Source organism: Mixophyes fleayi, chromosome 10 (assembly GCF_038048845.1).
Source record: "Mixophyes fleayi isolate aMixFle1 chromosome 10, aMixFle1.hap1, whole genome shotgun sequence".
NCBI lineage: Eukaryota > Metazoa > Chordata > Amphibia > Anura > Limnodynastidae > Mixophyes > Mixophyes fleayi.
The window spans coordinates 39,333,000-39,352,168 of NC_134411.1; the positions used below are offsets into that span (position 1 = coordinate 39,333,000).

At 42.2% G+C, this 19,169-nt stretch overlaps 1 protein-coding gene across 4 annotated transcripts in view; it reads left to right on the forward strand.

The window, feature by feature from the left end:
* Positions 1-19,169, forward strand: part of SBF2 (SET binding factor 2) — a 244,048-nt gene that overhangs the window by 113,840 nt on the left and 111,039 nt on the right. For all 4 annotated transcript variants that reach the window (XM_075188497.1, XM_075188498.1, XM_075188499.1 and 1 more), the window contains exon 6: positions 2,320-2,425. In XM_075188497.1, coding sequence (XP_075044598.1) covers positions 2,320-2,425 — 106 coding nt within the window. The remainder of the gene's footprint in view (positions 1-2,319; positions 2,426-19,169) is intronic.

The window sequence follows — 19,169 nt, forward strand, 5'->3', positions numbered from 1 at the left end:
GCTCCATCCCACACTGGCAGGAGGTGTCATGTGACCTTCTCCACTGCCTGCTCCATCCCACATTGGCCGGAGGCCTCATGTGACCTTCTCCACTGCCTGCTCCATCCCACATTGGCCGGAGGCATCATGTGACCTTCTCCACTGCCTGCTCCATCCCACACTGGCGGGAGGTGTCATGTGACCTTCTCCACGTGCAAACATAGATGAGATGTCTCATTGCAGTGTAATTTAAACTACTTCACCATTGGGTGCATTTTTTCTTTTATTTGAAAGATAATCCCGCACATACGCGCACACACATATATACAGATATATACACACACACACATCTACAGCAATAATATATTTACTGGGCACATATGAAATGCTGTTGTATGTCTTTAAGCTGTGCTTAAATAGCGTGTTGTATTAAACGCAGCCCTTTGTATTCTGCATGCCTCGTATAGTCTGCATCATCAAACCATCTGTTTTCCAAAATTCCTCTCTGATTAGCCTCTGATTCTCCAAAGATCCAGGTAATTCAATTTAGGAGCGATTTAGGGAAATCATTATCTGTAGTAGCTTACTGCGCTTACTAAAACAACATGGTTCAATCCTCAAACCAGCGACCTGCATAATTCACTGTATTGTTCACTGCTTTACTCACGTGAAGTATAGATCAAGTCAACCGGTCAAATCTGTTTTCTCAAGATTTGGCCTTTGTTCCCTCGTTGCACATCTTGGTTTTAATGTTTGTTTTCCTCCTGTCCTTTAATTTGGCTGCGGTCTGGTTTCTGTCGGAATTAGAGTACAGCTAATCTGGGGGTTTAGCATGAACGTGATAAACAGTTTTGTTCTCTAACATCTATACCAGTGCTATACACACATCTTACCAGCCACAGTACTCCGGGCTCTCTAAGGATATAAACTGGTCTACCTGATCTGTATTATTGCTTTATATTATAGACTGGACACGTGGAGATCCTGAAGCTGCAGCCATCCATATTTCACAGCATAGATAAAACGGGACTTGTGTGAGATCTGTAATAATAATAGCCATGACGTTTACTTTGTTTTGATTAGTGGTTATTTCAGAGTGAACATTGTAGGAAAGTAGAACCATCACATTCTTATGATAGAATGGATTGTTATCTCATTTCCCCCTTTCTCTTATTCTCATATCTGATTCAGATTGTTCTTGTATTGAGGAGACAGGTGCTAGTTCTTAGGATCGTATAAAGGATCTGTCCATGGCGTTGTTGGACGTTAATGTGGCTGCTAGCCGGAGTGAGGGACAGGAAGCTCCTTGTCATCACCATCATGCTGGGAGTTAGTTTGGTAAACACCAGTTGAGGTAGAGGTTATAAATTGAGGGACAATGTTGTGCTGGATTGAGTGCAGTGTCCAGTGAGATCTAGTGTGACGACCCTTAGGCTGGGCTGAGAGTTGGTGTTTGAAGTTGGCCACACAGGATCAACGTCCAATTTGGATGCAGACGTAGGTGGACGAAGTAGACGAGTTCTGGATGAGTGGCTGGATCGCTGCCAATGTCAGTGGCCGTAAGATGACCGAATGTACAATCCAATAACTGTATTTCCATCATGCCCAATAGTTACCCTATCAATTTCAGTGGAATCATTTATAAGACTTTTTTGGGAACACGCAGTTGGCGACATTGTACCAAATATATGATATCGCAGTGTAAGGGTACCCACACATGCCTCGGTTCTATGAAATTTAATTAAAAATAAAACTGTCTGTACATTGAAAGTGTGCACTAAAAAGATCACTTATTTGCAATCATTTAGACCCCCCCAACACACATACAATTGTCTTCAAAAACTCACCAATCATATTCAAACTTTCATATTTTCGAATGATATTTATGATTACGAGCCTCCAATTTAGTTTGCTTTTGTACCAAAAATCTTGTTTTAGTTTAATGATCTCATTTCAATTTTATTGCATTGTGAGAAAACAAGTGTGTGGACATTTTTTCTGTTTAGGCTGAATGGAGGATTAGTGTTTAGTTGGAGCTGAGAGCCGGTGTGTTTGCTAATGTTAATACGTAGAGGGTCTTGGTATTAGTCTGGACTGAGAACTGGTGCTTATTAATGTTTATGCTGGGCCTAGTGACTGGATGTCAGCTAGTATCTGTTATTAACCCGTTCATGTTTGTTCCAGGTTTTGAAGCCATTTCTTTTCTCTCTTCCAGTAATGATGACACTATTGAAATCTTTACAGCACCTCCTAATATTTGTAATCCTGAAATATCTCATGATACTAACGCTGCCGTTTCTGACGCTGCTACAAGTGATGATTGTCAATACTTCTCTGCAGAAACTCTTCTCCTTGGGAGCCGGGGACCGGCAGCTGATCCAGACTCCGCTGTGTGAAAGCCTGCCTGTGACGGGGACCAGCGTGGCCCTTCTCTTCCAGCAGTTAGGTGAGAACACCGGTACTAATTCCATTCCAGACTGTTATCTGGTGCACTACATTCTAATGGATTTTAATTGGACGTTAATCACAAAAGTGCCATGTTAAGAAAAACATGTTTGTTTGATCATTTAAATAGGCCTCTGTTATGAAACAGATGTGTTTTGGCGTCTCTACAAGAACCTTGTGCAGCAGTCAGATCTTGTATAGAGAGATCTCTTGACCTACTTGCCCTGTCTGTGGATACCTAGGCTATAGACAACAGTATCAAAGATCCCCCGTTCTTTGTTGCACAGTGATTAATTCATTGAGACTGATTGTGTACAGTTAGTGATATTAACTGCAGTTTCCAGCAGTGAAATGGTGAGAATGAGTCTACATACGGATTTATGCTCACAGAATACATAATGACTCTGCCCTCCTTAATAACATTTTAAATCACTCATTATTTTTATGGTGCCGTTGGTTCCTCCGATTCCGTCTCGGCTGAGCGCGCCTGCTCCCGCTCAGTAACACAGAATTATAGTTTTACGAGCAGTAGTCTGATTTGTTTTACTGAACGTGTATTAACAGCACCATGCGGAGTCCTTATGCCGGGAGTATTCTCTCAGCTCTGGATCTGTCACTCATTATTTACTTGCATTCCTCTCCTTTATTGGGGACTATATCAGACTTGTATTTCACTGTAACATGCCACGGCTGGTCACGTGTCTGTGGCTGACGTTCCTCAGGGACGCGGTCTTCCAGTAAGTAGCGGGGAGGGAGTCATGATTACTATAGATATACAGTTCAGCGGCTGAGGTTACATGAGCTCTTTCTCTGATAAAGGATATATTACAGGATTTGTCTACTGCTCTGCTGTTGCTCGTTTCACACGTCTCTCGCCCGCTCTTGTGGTGATTACAGGCGGTACCAAATCCCATCATCATTTAATAATCTAATACCCTGTGCACCTGGGACAGTGTTGCTCCACTGGAGAAATATAATGTTCTTTATTTATGATGCTGAATCTAGAAAGCCTGAAGAATGGCTGCGTTGTATGTTAGAGGTCGGAGTTCCTGCATTTGTTTTAGATCTCAGGAGCAGAAACAATTTTAAGTATAAAATACTTTTATTTTGTTTGTTAACGTCTTTGTAAAGTATTTTAAATGTAAAATGTTTGTGCAATTAAAGGATTTTGATGTGTTATAACTTTGCACCATTGATTAGCGTGCGCTGGAGGGGGAGGCTTTCATTTCTAATACAGTGTCGGGAAAAATTGGGGCGTCTGGTGTGTGACGGGCAAGGGGGGAGGCTGGCGAGTGACAGGCAAAAGGGGGGGGGGATGCTGGCGAGAGACGGGCAAGGGGAGGAGGCTGGCGAGTGACGGGAAAGGGGGGGGGAGGCTGGCGAGTGACGGGCAAGGGAGGGAGGCTGGCGAGTGACGGGCAAGGGGGGGAGGCTGGCGAGTGACGGGCAAGGGGGGGAGGCTGGCGAGTGACGAGCAAGGACTACATATGATGTCATTCTATCTGGCATAGAAAAGGGAGTCTCTGCAAAACTAGCCCCCTCTTGACCCCCTTTATATATCTTGTTACTCTTTTATATAAGTGGCAACCTTTTTTATTGCTTCACTTGTCTTTTACCTCCTAATATATATTTTGATTTAATCTTTAGTGACAATTTTGGTTGTAGTACGATGTTTGTCTACATAATAGAGAACATTATCGTTACATCCACCTGTATAACAAGCCAGCGCTAACACGTACACAAGCTGTTTGTCTCGTCCCACCAGAGCCTGCAGTTTGGTTTTGTCAGGGTGTAAGGTGTCCTGTGTCCAGGGGTATAATATAGTTAGGTGTTGGCCGGGGTGAAGAGCTGTACATGGGGGAGAGAGACGGTCATAGAGACGGTCATAGAGACAGACATCTGTCCTTGAACTCTGTGGTTTTGCTGCTGCCTCAGCCGTCTGCTATTATTGCTCACTGGTTGAAGATGCTTCATGGGGGAGTAAAGAGGCAGATTCCCCACCTTTCTCTCTGTGCCTTGCAGATTACTACTGGGCTCTTTGGGATTGCAAACAGCACAACTAAAATCTGCGTCCTTAAAACTGCATCGAAATACAGAATTACCCGGCACACTCTTTAAATATTTTTCATTTCTTGGATTTCACCTGGTCAGTTTGGCTGCTAACGCTGTGTCAAGACTTTATTTTACAGGAAAGTATTTTTATGGAGCCAACAGAAATTTGCACATAGTTTAAAGGGCGGGACGTGTGTTTTATCCAGAGCAGCGCTTAAAGCCAACTCTTAAATGGTTTATTTTTATTAAACTACAATGCACAATATTGGGACCGATTCAAGCTGTGATACCATGTACATGGCACTGTACGCCATGACATACATGGTTCTGTTTATTCTCTGTACGTCTCTGCCGTAATAACTGATCACACATCCATACCATGTACAGGAATACTTGGCAGCATCTGCCGCACTTTATATAAACATCCACAATGATTGACAATCCAAGCTGCAGGAGCAATACAGAGATTGACAGTCGCAGGGCTGAGATTTATAACAAGGCAGCCGCTGCAGTTTAGAGCGCAGGGCGACTTGGTACTGCCCAAAACAGTTTTGTCCCCTGTTAAGCTACCAGTGGCGGGATTAGGAGTTAATCTCCACCGGATCATACCTCTGAACTGTCCCTATTTTTGTGGGAGGGTTAAACTGCGGCCTAATCCTTCATAAGTGCTTTTCACGTTTTGGGGATGTGATCCGCCTCCTCTGTCTGTCTGTCCCGATTGTAAATGCTGCAACGTTGGGAGGTGCAGCCAACATGATACAGGGGGTCTGGTGGGACATACGGATGTAGGTGGTCTTACAAAAGTGCAAACCTTCAAATACTAGTGTCAGGAGGATGCCTTGTAGTTCTGGGGCTGATCTTCCAAGCTTGTTCCTGATGATAACTTGAGACCAAGAAATTATATATCATTTTTTATAAGTGAATGAACAGCAGTTCCTACATATAACCCCCAGACCACATTACACGATCACTGGTGTGTGCGTATCAGCCTGAAGGAGGTGACGTACATGTGTTATATAGGACATTTAGAGTGTGTTGCAGGAATTACCCGATACGTAGGCTGAACACACAACGTGGAGGTCTAGAGGAAGAGACAGAAATCAGTTTATGTAAGACTCTAACTATTCTTCCTGTCACTTATGGTTTTTTTACATTTTATTAAAAAAAATACATACGACCAATTATTATTATCTAACGTTTAATATGTTTTTAAGACGCATACACAGTGACGTCGATGACTCTCTCGCATTTTGATAAGAGATTGTGTCATAGAAAGTGGACACATTACCTTCCACCAGGATAAGCCGTTACTATCACATTAGTAATCACTTTCTGGGGGCTGCGGAGGTTCCTGGCGGGCGTTGTGAATCCCCCCTTCTGCGTCTCTGTGTGCAGCTTAGTTCTTGCATTTGAATGTGATCATTGTTTAGACTAAAGCTGGATCAGGTTGTACAGGAGGTCAGTCCTCCTCACACGTAAACCATGGATGTGTGTGTGTGTGAGTAGGATACGGTGCACAGGTCACCATGGTCGGTCCAGAAGCGTTACATGTCGGGATGTTGCTGCAGAAACTGTTACATTGTAACGAACATATCCATTATTGAAATGTTTGAAAAATAAATACCCCACCTCAGATAACTGTATAGTTTGGGGTTCTTCTCTAAACGTAACTGTATAGTTGGGGTTCTTCTCTACACGTAACTGCTTAGTTAGGGTTCCCTTTCTGTACGTAACTGTATAGTTAGGGTTCCCCAATAGAATTACTGACCGGAATACTACTCCAAACAGGGAAAATCTTCTATCCCTATATATAATATATTTGTATTTCTAAAATTAAACCACCTGTATTTTGAGTTGAGAAACAAGGGTGGGATGTGAGCAGGTTTCTCATATTCTAAATACGTCTCCCAGGCAATAAGACTCTGACAGGACCGATCTCTGGGGGTGCACAGGTAGACTCCCCTGTATCTGTCCTGCGTCTGCACTGTAAGGAGATGCCGATAGCACCGGTATTAAGACCATAAATTCCAGGGAAACATTTTTGCTTTCGATTTTTGGCAAAACTAAAAAGTGTTTTATCTAAATAAGAAAAATGAATGTGTATAACAATATAATCTTCAAGCTTAAAGTATTGTAATTGTGAACTGTAATTTCTCAGTCTTTTACTAACAACATTACCAGACCCAGCGCTCACTTTATAGAGCCTGGCTGGAGGGAACTGACAAATGTTTCTATAACACACACACAATCTGCGCTGTAATTTGCATTGGAAAAACCATTTATCAGAATAATAGTTGTTTCATCTTTCTACGAGCTCACGCTGCTCAGGGGAAGCTGACCGGGCGAACAGCTGTCATCGTTTTACAATATTCAGAGCATCACTTTCTGCGGTGTCTTCTCTAATATGTTTCTGCAAGTTCATGAGCAGATCTCGTCCCGGCTGTATGTGATCCATTATCGGAGCCCTGTCACTATTCGTAGTAATTAGAAGGTAAAGGGCATTGTGGGAGACAACCTGATGACCTCGTTGAATGTCTAGTTTCTCTTTGGTTAACGTGAAAAGACTCTTTGCTTGATGTGTATGATAAGCTGCCCATATACGCAGCAGTTTTGGATGCCCAATTAAGTCGGTCTTGGCAGAAAATCCGTATAACCAATCTCCAAAGCGTTCGTGCCGTAGTCGGTCAAGTCTGCTAATCACAAAGGTTCTGCTTCATCAGCCCGCGCACCGAACAACCGTATCTATGGAGGTGAGCTGTTTGGCCGCTTAAATATAGTCAAATTATCCAAGAGACAGATCTCCTCTTATATAGTCTGCTATGATAAGACCGTCTTAGGCTGGGTACAGGTTTTTCACCCGATTATCGGGCCAATCACACAATAAACGACCGTTCGGCCCGGTATACGCTCCAGCGATTATCGTTCCAAAGCATGTCGTGTAGTTTGATTTTATAAACGGCTAAAAATCTTGTTCAACAATGGAACGACAACGTTCCAATCCTGCAGTGTGTACACACAGGACCGGCAATGTCAATAGATCTCTATGGAATGTGCAGAGTCACCATCTTTTCAGCCAACGGTTCTGACAGATGAAGAGCACAGAACTGATGGTAAATCGTGTAAAACCCATATAATGTGTACACCGAATCGGCTGCTGATCTGGACTTTGTCTTTAAATCGTTAACGATATCGCATCAGGAAACATTATCTGTTGTGTGTACCCAGCCTTATTCCCGTTGATTTTCCAAATAGCATATGTACTCTTCTGCTTTTTCATTTTCCATACAAACCTTACTGGATGACTTTTCTCTCCCTGTCCATCTTCTGATGCAAGTGTCAGTGATGGAACCTGTACGAAGATACGTCATTATACTGTAAAGATCATAGATGTTCACATCTTATTACTGTGCTGGAGGGTTTATATGAGTTTGTATAATAAAAGTTAGTATAATGCTTTTAGCTGAATTTAGCTTCACATGGAAAGCTGATGGTTAATGTAAATATTGCCCACATCCTAGGGTTCAGCTACTTGTACACAGTCATGAGGCATGAAGGTGTTCTATAATCACAACGTACTTTAGAACTGCTCATGTGACCAATAAGAGTTCAGCTAGATATTTAAAGTTTGTGGAAAAGTACTGTGTCTGGTACACAATGCATACAGTACATACCTCTCTTTAATGAGGGGGCATACTTGGAACGGGTCAGTGCACAGGCATAATGGCTGCAGTCTGTAGATTAACGATTACAGTGAAAGAATTAAACAATGGAAGCTTGAATAGACCTCTGCAATCACCTTTACCGTCTCTAGTGTGTGTAACTTCACAGCTGTCAGTTCATAGACACTGTGGTGTCACATTGTGTAGGTTTAAATGGCTTCAGGAGTGTGATATACCTGTGAGAAGTAACAGAGGATCAGCGTCTTCTATGAGAGACCCGGTTCAAACGTTTTGTACAGAAGCGACAAAATTTCAATAATTCACATGGAACTAAAATACACTGCTCATTCTTCCTTGGAAATTTACACTGCAGTTGTGTTGTTTTTTTTATTTTTTTTAATAGGGTATTAACACCACAAACCACTAAGTGGGTCTTATGAAGGGCAACAATCTTAAATTGTAAAGTAGAGCATGTCAGTTAGCTTTTCTGTCTCTGTGTATGAATCCATCAATCTGCAATCTGTACAGACTATATATATATATATATATATATATATATATATATATATATATATATATATATATAATTAGCCAATCCCACCAGCTCTGAGTTTTCTCTGCTACAAGACAGAGACGCTCCGCCCTCCTAAGCACAGGGTAAGTTGTAATAAAGAGGATAGCACAGGCAGCAGATTCAGTTATATAATTTAGCTCAGTACTACTCAGCCTTTTATATGTTGATGTGAAAAAGTGGCCATACTTACTTATTAATAGCTTTCGTCTTAAATATAAAACATATTTGAAAAGTTAAATTAATCACGTACGATGCTGTCTCCACCAACATGCTGGATAATGACAGCAGGTTGCCATAACTAGTAACAGAAATAAAGTATACATACACCTAAAAGTTGCTCCAGGATGTGGGAATTATAATAGGACTTCAGGAGCGGATCTAAATCAGCAATGTCAAAATATTTTTTGTTCGTGTAATGTGTATTAGTGCTTTCCTGGAAAGTATGATCATAAATCCATTTGGATATACTATATGGAGTGACCTCGGCAGATTGACCTCATTATATCACAGTATTAATGTCGCAATCTGTTTTCGTAAATCGGTCTTAGGTGTTTCTGTAACACTTCCCGATGCGAGGTCTCCCTGGGACAGACAACGCTGCTCTGTAGGAAAGGATGAGGCGCGACCAGACCAGGACACCCCAGTATCGTCTTATGTTTAGATGAGTGATCTTCTTTATATGTATAAGAAGAATACAAAGCCATGGAAATGAATAATATGTTTAAATATCCTGTGGTACCAGCTTCAGTAAACGCTCATAACACAGGAGCCCAAAAGTTGAGAACCTTTCATGTTTGAGTAGGAAACCAGAAGGCATCATCTTCATCACCATCTATTTATATAGCGCCACTAATTTCATAGCGCTGTACAGAGAACTCACATCAGTCCCTGTCCCATTGGAGCTTACAGTCTAAATTCCCTAACATACACACACACACACAGACACACACAGACAGACAGAGAGAGAGACTAAGGTCAATTTTGATAGCAGCCAATTAACCTACCAGTATGTTTTTGGAGTGTGGGAGAAAACCGGAGCACCTGGAGGAAACCCACGCAAACACGGGGAGAACATACAAACTCCACACAGATAAGACCATGGTTGGAAATTGATCTCATGACCCCAGTGCTGTGAGGCAGAAGTGCTAACAACTGAGCCACCGTGCTGCACCGTACTCATTCTAACGTGTCTAGATGGTCTTATCTTACAATTCTGGAGTCTTTAACATTTAGTTCCACCATATGATGATGACACCTAACTCAATGACCCAAAAAAAATCAAATCAAATCTAGAGGCCACCGCTTCGCTCAGTAGCCCTCCATCTGTAACCTCAGTCTTTATGAACGGCTCCAGATGTGATACCCCACCCATTGTGGTGTCTGGCTACATGTATCACTTCTCTCATAACTTGTCATTATCCCAGTCCCCCTACTAATCTGTACATGGACAGAAGCCCCAACACTAATTCTGCCGTGCCCTATAGCTCCAGCGCTAAGATTAAAAGACCAACCAGCCAATAGCACAGCTTAATTCAATATGTCAACATCTACAGGTGGATACTGAAGAGTTTCCACGGTATGAGAGATGATTGACCCAGTGTATACCCAGCATCCGGGATCTCGTGATTACACGGTTGCAAGTTTATTAAACGGTTTCTGCAGGTCCTGGTACCCATCCGCTCATGGATTTTATGGGACAGGATGTGTGAACTCACCATGATGGTAACGTTGTCTCATTACATAATTACCACAAAGGAGAGAGGAGGGGCGGTCAGAAGGGACAAGTAGTGAGTCTGAGGATGAATGTTTGTTACCCACCGCTCTGTGTTGTGTGTCTGTTATCTTCTCCGGATTAAGAGGGCTAACAAATAAGACTGCCATCGGTATCCATATTTAATTCCTTTCTTCACATTTATATGTTGTCTTTTGTAGCATATGTTGGGAATTTTGGTAATGTACATTATTTGTGTGTATTTTATCTGTAAAATAACAAGTTGATATGACAGACTTTGCATTACTGAGCTGAATAATTGACCTGAAATAACTGGTGTATTTGTACTTGGGGTGTATGTCCACCAAGTTCTCTGTCACTCCTGTGCCACTGGCTCTAAATCTGGAGTGAGGAGCTTTTCTAAGTAGGCAGAGTTTGGGTGACAGCTTTCTAGACTTTACAGAACTGTACTGTGTGGATTGCTTGATTCTTGCAGGTGGATTAGGATAGTGGTTACAGTAACTGAAGTGCCTGCAGAATCAGCTTTTTGACCTGTTTGAGATCCCATTGAGACACTGTCCTGAGTCAGCTGTCTGTCTGAGTGTGGGAGGATACTGCGTAACGAAACTGCAGTAGGATGTCAGGGTAGCACTGAACAGTGTATTTTTACCTTCATGGTTTATGTATGAAAATGTCAGTTTCGGGGTTTATTGATCTCCTAACACTGGCCTCTTGTCTTCACTAAGTTCATCTTTGTCCTCTTATCTGGATAGGTTTCCATAACTTGACTTTTTGTCTTTCTGGTATTGACCCTTTGCTGTAGGAGTAGAAATAAGCACTCGTTACTGACGAGGATTCAGCGATGAGGGTTTTTTTTTTTCCATTTGAAGTCTCACTGAACCAATGGGAGAAGTGGAATGTATAATGCAACTTTCCCTGGACAACGATGTGACAGCACATACAGGCCACTGCTCATCCTATAAAGAGCCTGTTGTGCTCTTGTTAGAGCTCATCAGTGTATGATGTGCATTAGTCGCATCTTCACTGTCAAATGTTACAGGTTAAAACTGCTTCTTAGAGACCAATATATGCAAAGAAAGCAACCAATTGAAGAGTCCCATCCTATTGTTTACCATTAAGGTACTTTCCATGATCGATATTTGTAGGTATTGGATTTAGTAACACTCGGGCTGCCTGGGGTGTGCCGTGCGATCTCAGGAATGTAATGAGACCTTCCAAAGACATTTTATTCATAGTATTATGATTAGTCTTTAATAGTAGTCATATGGCCCCGTCTAGAAGATTATTGGTTAATAATCAACTCCGTGTTTAGCGAACCCTCAGGGGCCCGGCCCGCCGTACATAGTACAGATCCTCATGATGTCATCCGAGGCATCCGTCAGAACTCGCTCCATCTGAGAAGCTTTGGAAAATGTCCGTTTCAGATGTGACTTGTGGTTTGCAGAAAGACATATGTGATTTCCCTGCCAGTCATTGCCAATGTCCATTACACGTTCCGACAGATGCAGGGAGGCGCCGTCCCGTAATTCAGACCTTTTGTCGCACAAAAGAAACCGCGTCCCTAAAGAGCAATATGTTGTGTTCATGTGCTGTTGGAGTAGTGAATCTTCCCTGTTTCAACCCGAATAGCAGACAGAGCTGTTCATACAGTTATAGTAACGTATTGTAGTTTTTCTGTTCAGAGGCTCTTTATGGTCTAACGACTGGTGCAGCACGGTGGCTCAGTGGTTTGCACTTCTGCCTCACAGCACTGGGGTCATGAGTTCACACAGATAAGGCTATGGTCGGGAATTGGAGTTTGTATGTTCTCCCCCCATGTTTGTGTAGGTTTCCTCCGGGTGCTCCGGTTTCCTCCCACACTCCAAAAACATACTGGTAGGTTAATTGGCTGCTAACAAATTGACCCTAGTCTGTCTCTCTGTCTGTGTGTGTGTGTGTGTGTTAGGGAATTTAGACTGTAAGCCCCAATGGGGCAGGGACTGATGTGAGTGAGTTCTCTGTACAGCGCTGCGGAATCAGTGGCAGTTTCATCACAATTCCAGTTATTTACTTATATGACATCATCTGGTATGAGCGCAGTCATTTTTCATTTCTTTTGTCTATTTTTTAAACCGAGGAGGGATACCTTGAAAAATTAGTTGCAGTTCTATCGGTTTAGGTCAGTCATTTTGGATCTTGAGCACAGTGGTTTCTTTTTTTCTTTTTTTTTCATGTTTAAGCTCTTGGATATGACACAGAGCTGCTCTGTGTTATGACGGGATGTGGGTGAAGGTGGGAAACCCATTTAACATGATAATTTAAAAGCAGGACGGATGAAATCACTCACAATGTATGTAAATCCACCTTTATTGTCTTTATTTTTTAAATGACAGTCAGCATGCCCCTAGGCAAGCATAGTCTTGTTCGACGTACACAAGTCCTCGGACAGGGCCAGGCGGAGGTGTGAGGGTACATGGGATCTGTCCCTGACATAACGTTTACTCTTCTGAATATATCCGTATGTCTCCAGCTGTAGGTGTACAGTGCTCTGGCCTAAATAATGGCCAGATTTATCCCTGATGGATGGTGAGGTTGCATTGCAAAGTGAAAACTCTTCATTTTGTGGCATGATAGACTCTTCTCATGTGTGTGCAGATGTTACACAGACACAGAGCGGTCTCGTTACTGGAATGTTTCACAAGCACTGCCTGCTCTTGTAAATAATACATGAATTTGGCTGGAGTGAATAACATAAGTGATATTTTGCAGCAACGCTGAGCTGCAAAGTGCCATTTAACCCCTCTCTGTATAGGGAGTACAGTTCCAGCGTGCCCTGTGCCTTCAGCTCTGAGGGACTAACCTGTGCGTGGAGACCTCTTCAATAACCCGAAATTACTGAGGCCTCGAAGTAAAACTAAAATTGAGAATTAAAAGGGAACTTAATAATAAAACAAGAGCTACTAGCAACAGTCCCAGAAATATATGTCAAAAATATCAGGCGTTTCTCAGATCTCAAGTCATTTAGATAACTCTTTGGGTGGGTGTCTGTCTTGCCAGACCCACTGATCTTCTGGTCATTTTCCTGATTATTGGCCAAACAGATCTTTGGCAATTTGGTCATACGTCTGTAAGGTTATGTTGTGCAGATTTAGAGCTCATGGATGTGAATATTAAGGAGTGTAAATGCCGATAGGTGCTGTATTTTGTGTAAAATTGCTCTGCGCCTGCCCAGAAACCAGCCACACGCCGGAGAATAGAGCAACATCCAGTTCATCTTCTAGCGCAGAGGACCGTTACTACAGCCTATAATTTCATGGTTTGAACGGGGAGGGGACTGGGCGCATGAATGTAGTCAATATACAGTAAGCACGTGTCAAGCTCGAACACATGTAACAACGTCCAATTTAAGCTTTGGACATCTATGAGGTACATGTTTTTCAGTCGTATCAATTGCACCAGGTACGGTTGCGGGTGTAAGTGGCGGTTCCTAGTGATGACAGCTGTGTATGCATGCTGTAACGTGTGTGCATGCTATAACATGTGTATACAGCTATTACATGTGTTTGCAATTAGGAGCAACTGTAAAAATTTATTTTATGTACAGTAGACATTAATAAAATCTTGATAAACATTTTATGGAGAAAAATTTTTTTTTTTAGTGTTTTGTCATTAATGACTATATTATAAGGAGGTGGCATTAATTGAATGGTTTGTTTCCCCCCCCCCCCCCCCCTGTGTTTTCTTTTGGGTATTGATATTCCAGATATGTATTATATGTATCTTGTAGTGTCTTGTCTGTTAGAGCAGAGCGGGCCTGGCCCCGTATTCATTCAGCATGGACCCATTGTATGGCATTGCATGAAGCAGACCTTATACTGTAATATCTGGAAGTCTGGCCTGATTGCTGAATGATCACATCCAGTTGAGTACAACACTGGCCCCACCGCATTTTCATCCGGGAACTATTCAAACATGGACAGGATTTCTTTGCCGTCGCATGTTTTTGACTTCTGCAAACTTGGTCTTAAGCCAGGGTTTCCCAAACCCAGTCCTCAGGGCTCCCCAACAGTGCAGATTTTCCATATCTCCTTGCTGGAGCACAGGTGTATTCATTACTGACTGACACATTGTAACAGATCCACAGGTGGTCCTAATTATGTCACATGTAATCCAGAAAACCTGCACTGTTGGGGAGCTCTGAGGACTGGGTTTGGGAAACCCTGTCTTAAGCAATCGACTCGCCATTTGCGTGGCCAATTTTGCAGCAATATAGCGGAAAGGAACAGATGGAGCCAGAGAGATGACGCAATGTATTTAGAAAACGGGAGGAATGTACATCCCAATATGTAATCATCTGAAGGGGAAGAGTCTCTTTAAATTACCGGCGTTCAACAATCCAAAACTCTGCTCAGTTAATTGTTAGTAGATACCTAACAGAAAATCCATAACGGTTTCTTGAAATCAAAAGAGAATTGCATGCAAATGTATTGGGGTTTTTTTCTATCCCGTTTTCCCTGCTTATCACACATACACATATATAATATTATATATGTCCTGATTCCATGCAAAGTCTTAATAAAACTTACCGATGCAATTTTTTTCCTTTTAAAGCTGTTATTATCTCAGCTCTTCAGTTTATACACATTCTATTCTTATGTGAGTGTTTTTCTGCCTTCGCCAACATTTTTCCTGTCCCCGGGGAGGTGTTAGCATATGTTAAACCTGCATAGTTCAAGAGTTTATGTCAAACTTTTGCCAAGAATTCCTTTACAGTCAAATTATCCCTTAATGAAAACGTACGACGTCCAATGGATGCATGTTAATAAGAAAACTCCGTCTGGCAGTCTGTCGGTAACCTGGGCCTGGATGTTTTGTGGTTAGTTTTGCGGATTACTAGGGAACTCGATAAGCTAGTAGTGGAGATGTAATTTGCCCGCGCACACCACTAACCAATCCCATGTTTGCAGGAGGTAGATTTTGTCATGACGTTAGATTGTCGCGTACACACAATAAAGGCAGCCGTTACATCCGTTTTGACGAGTGACCAAATATTCCCGATAATCTTGTCACTCAGTGAACTAATGGCGTCATGCTGTTTAGAGAGCACAAAGTTTGTCCCAGAAAATAGCTGCTTTCAATGTATGTAGGGGCTGGGTTACTTTTAGGTCTTCATTAGAAAATATTGAGAAATCCTTGAGTTGGGGGCCTGCACGGTTTAAACATTACCACTTCTATTCGACCAGTTGCTTTTTGGATTTGCATATTTTCTAAAATTAAGTTAGCAGACTATTAAACAAAAGCCTAGCACAGGAGATATCAGAGATATCTCCTGCATTAGGCGTACTTTAGCGTAAAATGTCAGTCCCCATTATTCTTTATGGGGATAACGGTGTGGACCAATTTATTAACCTCTGAAAAACTTAGCTGTTAGCCATTCTATCCTATGGGGGAGAGTATTGCAGGAGCGGAATCTTCGCATCCTCCTCTCCCTCCTATCGCTATTTGTGTTCTGAGCACGCTTTGTGCGTAGGCCGGATCAGAACCTGGAAGTAAAGGGATCTCCATTGCGGTCACTTTACCATAGACTCCTTGCCGGGACAGGCTCTTAGCGTAGCCGGTATTCCGGCTGAATAATTTTAATAGGTAAATTGCGATAAGAAATGTCAATTAATGTACAGAAAATGTGAAGGGTCATAAATAGACTCCATAGTGAGTGATGATGTTGTCTGTTACTTGAGAAAATAAGTATTTGTTTAGATACAATTTTTTGATAGGATATCTCTGCCCAAACCTTTTTAGGGTGGATTTTGTTATATTAAATAATAAAACTGAATATTACTTATCCGAGTCCAGTGTTCCTCCTGAACCATCGATGTCTATAAGGCCTAGCGATACGCTCCTCACTACATCTTCCGCTTTCTTGGCGCCGTTCATGCGGATCGGACGTTTGCTTTGGTAGTACAATAACAACGTGTCTGTTTGAAGAAAGGCGCAAACGGAACCTAACTGGTCACCCTCCAGATCGATGAGATCGCCAGACCCCAGCTAAGTAGTAATCGACATTATCGGTAAATGATTGACAATTTAGTTTTGGGTGGAGTTATCTTGTAAAACGTTAGACTACTGATGCTCGTCCGCTTTACTTGGCTATTGTCAGCATCCATGTCTTACTGAATATCCAATTTTTATCTAGAGCAAATGACAATAGTAAAACATGAAGCAGTTCAGGACTTGTATTTGGCCACCTCATTGAATGGTATGACACCTTCACTGCTCTACTGTACAGAAACGTGTACAAAGTATATAGCTTCAGGTTGATTTCTCTTTTAGGTCAGGTTCACAATTAACCTCACTCTGAATAGAAGTATCAACTACTAAACTGGATTTTAAGCTTTTTAATAATGCAATAATGTGTCCCTCGTGACCTGGCTTACCTGCTATAAATGTGTCAGACTTCTAGATCATGAAAGATTAATAGGCACAATGTAAGTATATGCAACAGCTAATTGCATTTATAACTGACTATTACATGGTCGTTAGTTTGTTTTCTTTTGTGAAGGTTCCACTTAGAGCACACGGGTCACCTGGAGACTGGGGTCACGGAGCAGATGAAATATATGAAGCCATGAAAAATGTTATATATCGTAATAAAAATGAGTTATTGGTGTTGCAAGATTATTTCTATTATTAATGTTAAAGTGGTGGTTTTATATGCAGGACCACATTTCGTCATCCTCCTGATTTATATGTCGTTATTGTTATTTATTTATATGGCGCCACAAGTTATCCGCAACGTCATACAAAATACAGATTAACCGGACAGACAGTATACCAGGGTGTCACAGTACAGGGTAAAACAATTATAACAAACTTCTATCGCTGAGTAAAATAGGTACAGTGGAGTAGGAGAGGAAGAAATGGAATTGAGGCAGAAGGGAAGAATGTCCTGCTCATAGGAGCTTACATACTAAGGGACGGGAAGACAACACAACAGGAACAGGAGGAGTCAGTAGAGGGGATCAAACACATGAGGATAGAGGGAGTGGGAGGAAAGGAGAAGGTTATGCGGATGGATGGTAGGCCGTGAGGAGCAGATGGGTTTTGGGAGCCCGTTTGAAGGAGCCATAATTAGGGGACAGATGGATGGGGGGAGGCAGGTTGTTCCAATGGAGGGGGCAGCACGGGATAAGTCTTGAATTCTGGCGTGGGATGAAGTGATCAGTGTGGAGGAAAGGTGTCTATGATTGGCCGATTGCAGGGAACAGGCAGGAGGGTGGATGGAGAGGAGGTTAGAGATATAAGGGGCAGTGGAGTGGGAGAGGGCCTTGTAAGTGACAGTAAGGAGCTTAAAGAGGATTCTGTAGGGGAAAGGGAGCCAATTTGGGGAACAGCAGAGATGGTGGAGTTGTTAACGGTGATGGATAGATCAAGGCTGGGTGAGAATTCAGAAGTAGTGAAAACGATTAGTTCAGTTTTAGCAATGTTGATTTTGAGAAAACGTGAAGGTATCCAGGAGGAGATGGCAGAAAGGCAACCTGAGACACGAGAGGAGGGATGGAGGGATGGGGGGGGGGGGGGGGGGGGTCGGGAGAAGAGTTGAGAATCGTTGGCGTAGAGCTGGTACTGGAGACCAAAGGAAGAGTTGAGATTGCCCAGGTACGTAGTGTATAGTGAGAAGAGGGCTGAGGTCGGAGCCTTGAGGGCTTTATTTAGAACCTGATAAGAGGTCAGTAAAAAGCACTAATCACAAGGAGAACATAAGATTTGAAAGCAGAAATGAAGAGAATTTGGCACAGCTGTGGATTTGTCTAAAACAGACCGTAGTCCGAAGAGCATCCATGTGCAATAGCACTTGTTTGAGAGGCCAACAAAGAAGCCTACGGCAACTCTGACACAGTTAGTCTTTAGTCACCTATATGGGAGGATCTGTCTATGGTACAACAGAGAGGTGGCAATATGGAAAACTTGGGAGAAGTCTTATATTCCAGTAGAACAGTGACCCTAAGCTTAGAGCAAAAGCCACAGTGGGGTGACTTACAAAAACAGCCCAATATCCTGGAGTGGAGCAGTCAAGGGACAAACCTCAGTCCCATGGAGATCCTGTGGAATGATTGCAGTTCATACACAGCCTGATGGAGATGATTGGATGAAAACTACAGCATCCCGATGTGCAAAGGTAGTAGAGACTTATCAAAGTACTAAATTAGGGAAGACCTTTACTTATGTAATCACATATTGTCTGCTTTTTATTGTAATTATGCAAACACATTTTAAAGATTTTATTTTATGAGTTTAGAATGGGGCTCTTCATCCAGTTGACCTGCCATCGACAACAGATATGTTCATTTAAAAATAGTCCGACTCGGGATGTAACTAATGCAAGTTGGGGAGACAACTTCCCACACAAACACTTCACCGCCTCCGTTCTATAAGGGTTGTTTGTCTGCGCGGTAGTGTGTTTATCTCCAAGCCCCAAGAAACAACAGGAAAGAGAGATTGATGTGTTTGCAATCTAAGGATGTTTTTCAGTATTCTACATAAGGATTTTATTCATGAAAAAATATGAGGAAGTCTGTATCTGCAGTTTATTCTGGACTATTGACAGGATGTGTGTACATCATCCTAATCCAACCGGGAGAGATCTCTGCTTGGCTGTCATGTTTGAGATATTTCCAGTTGCGTTAAAATGACACAATGCAGACACACAAATACATGTAAAATTTTTGCTTATATCCTTGCATTCCATATG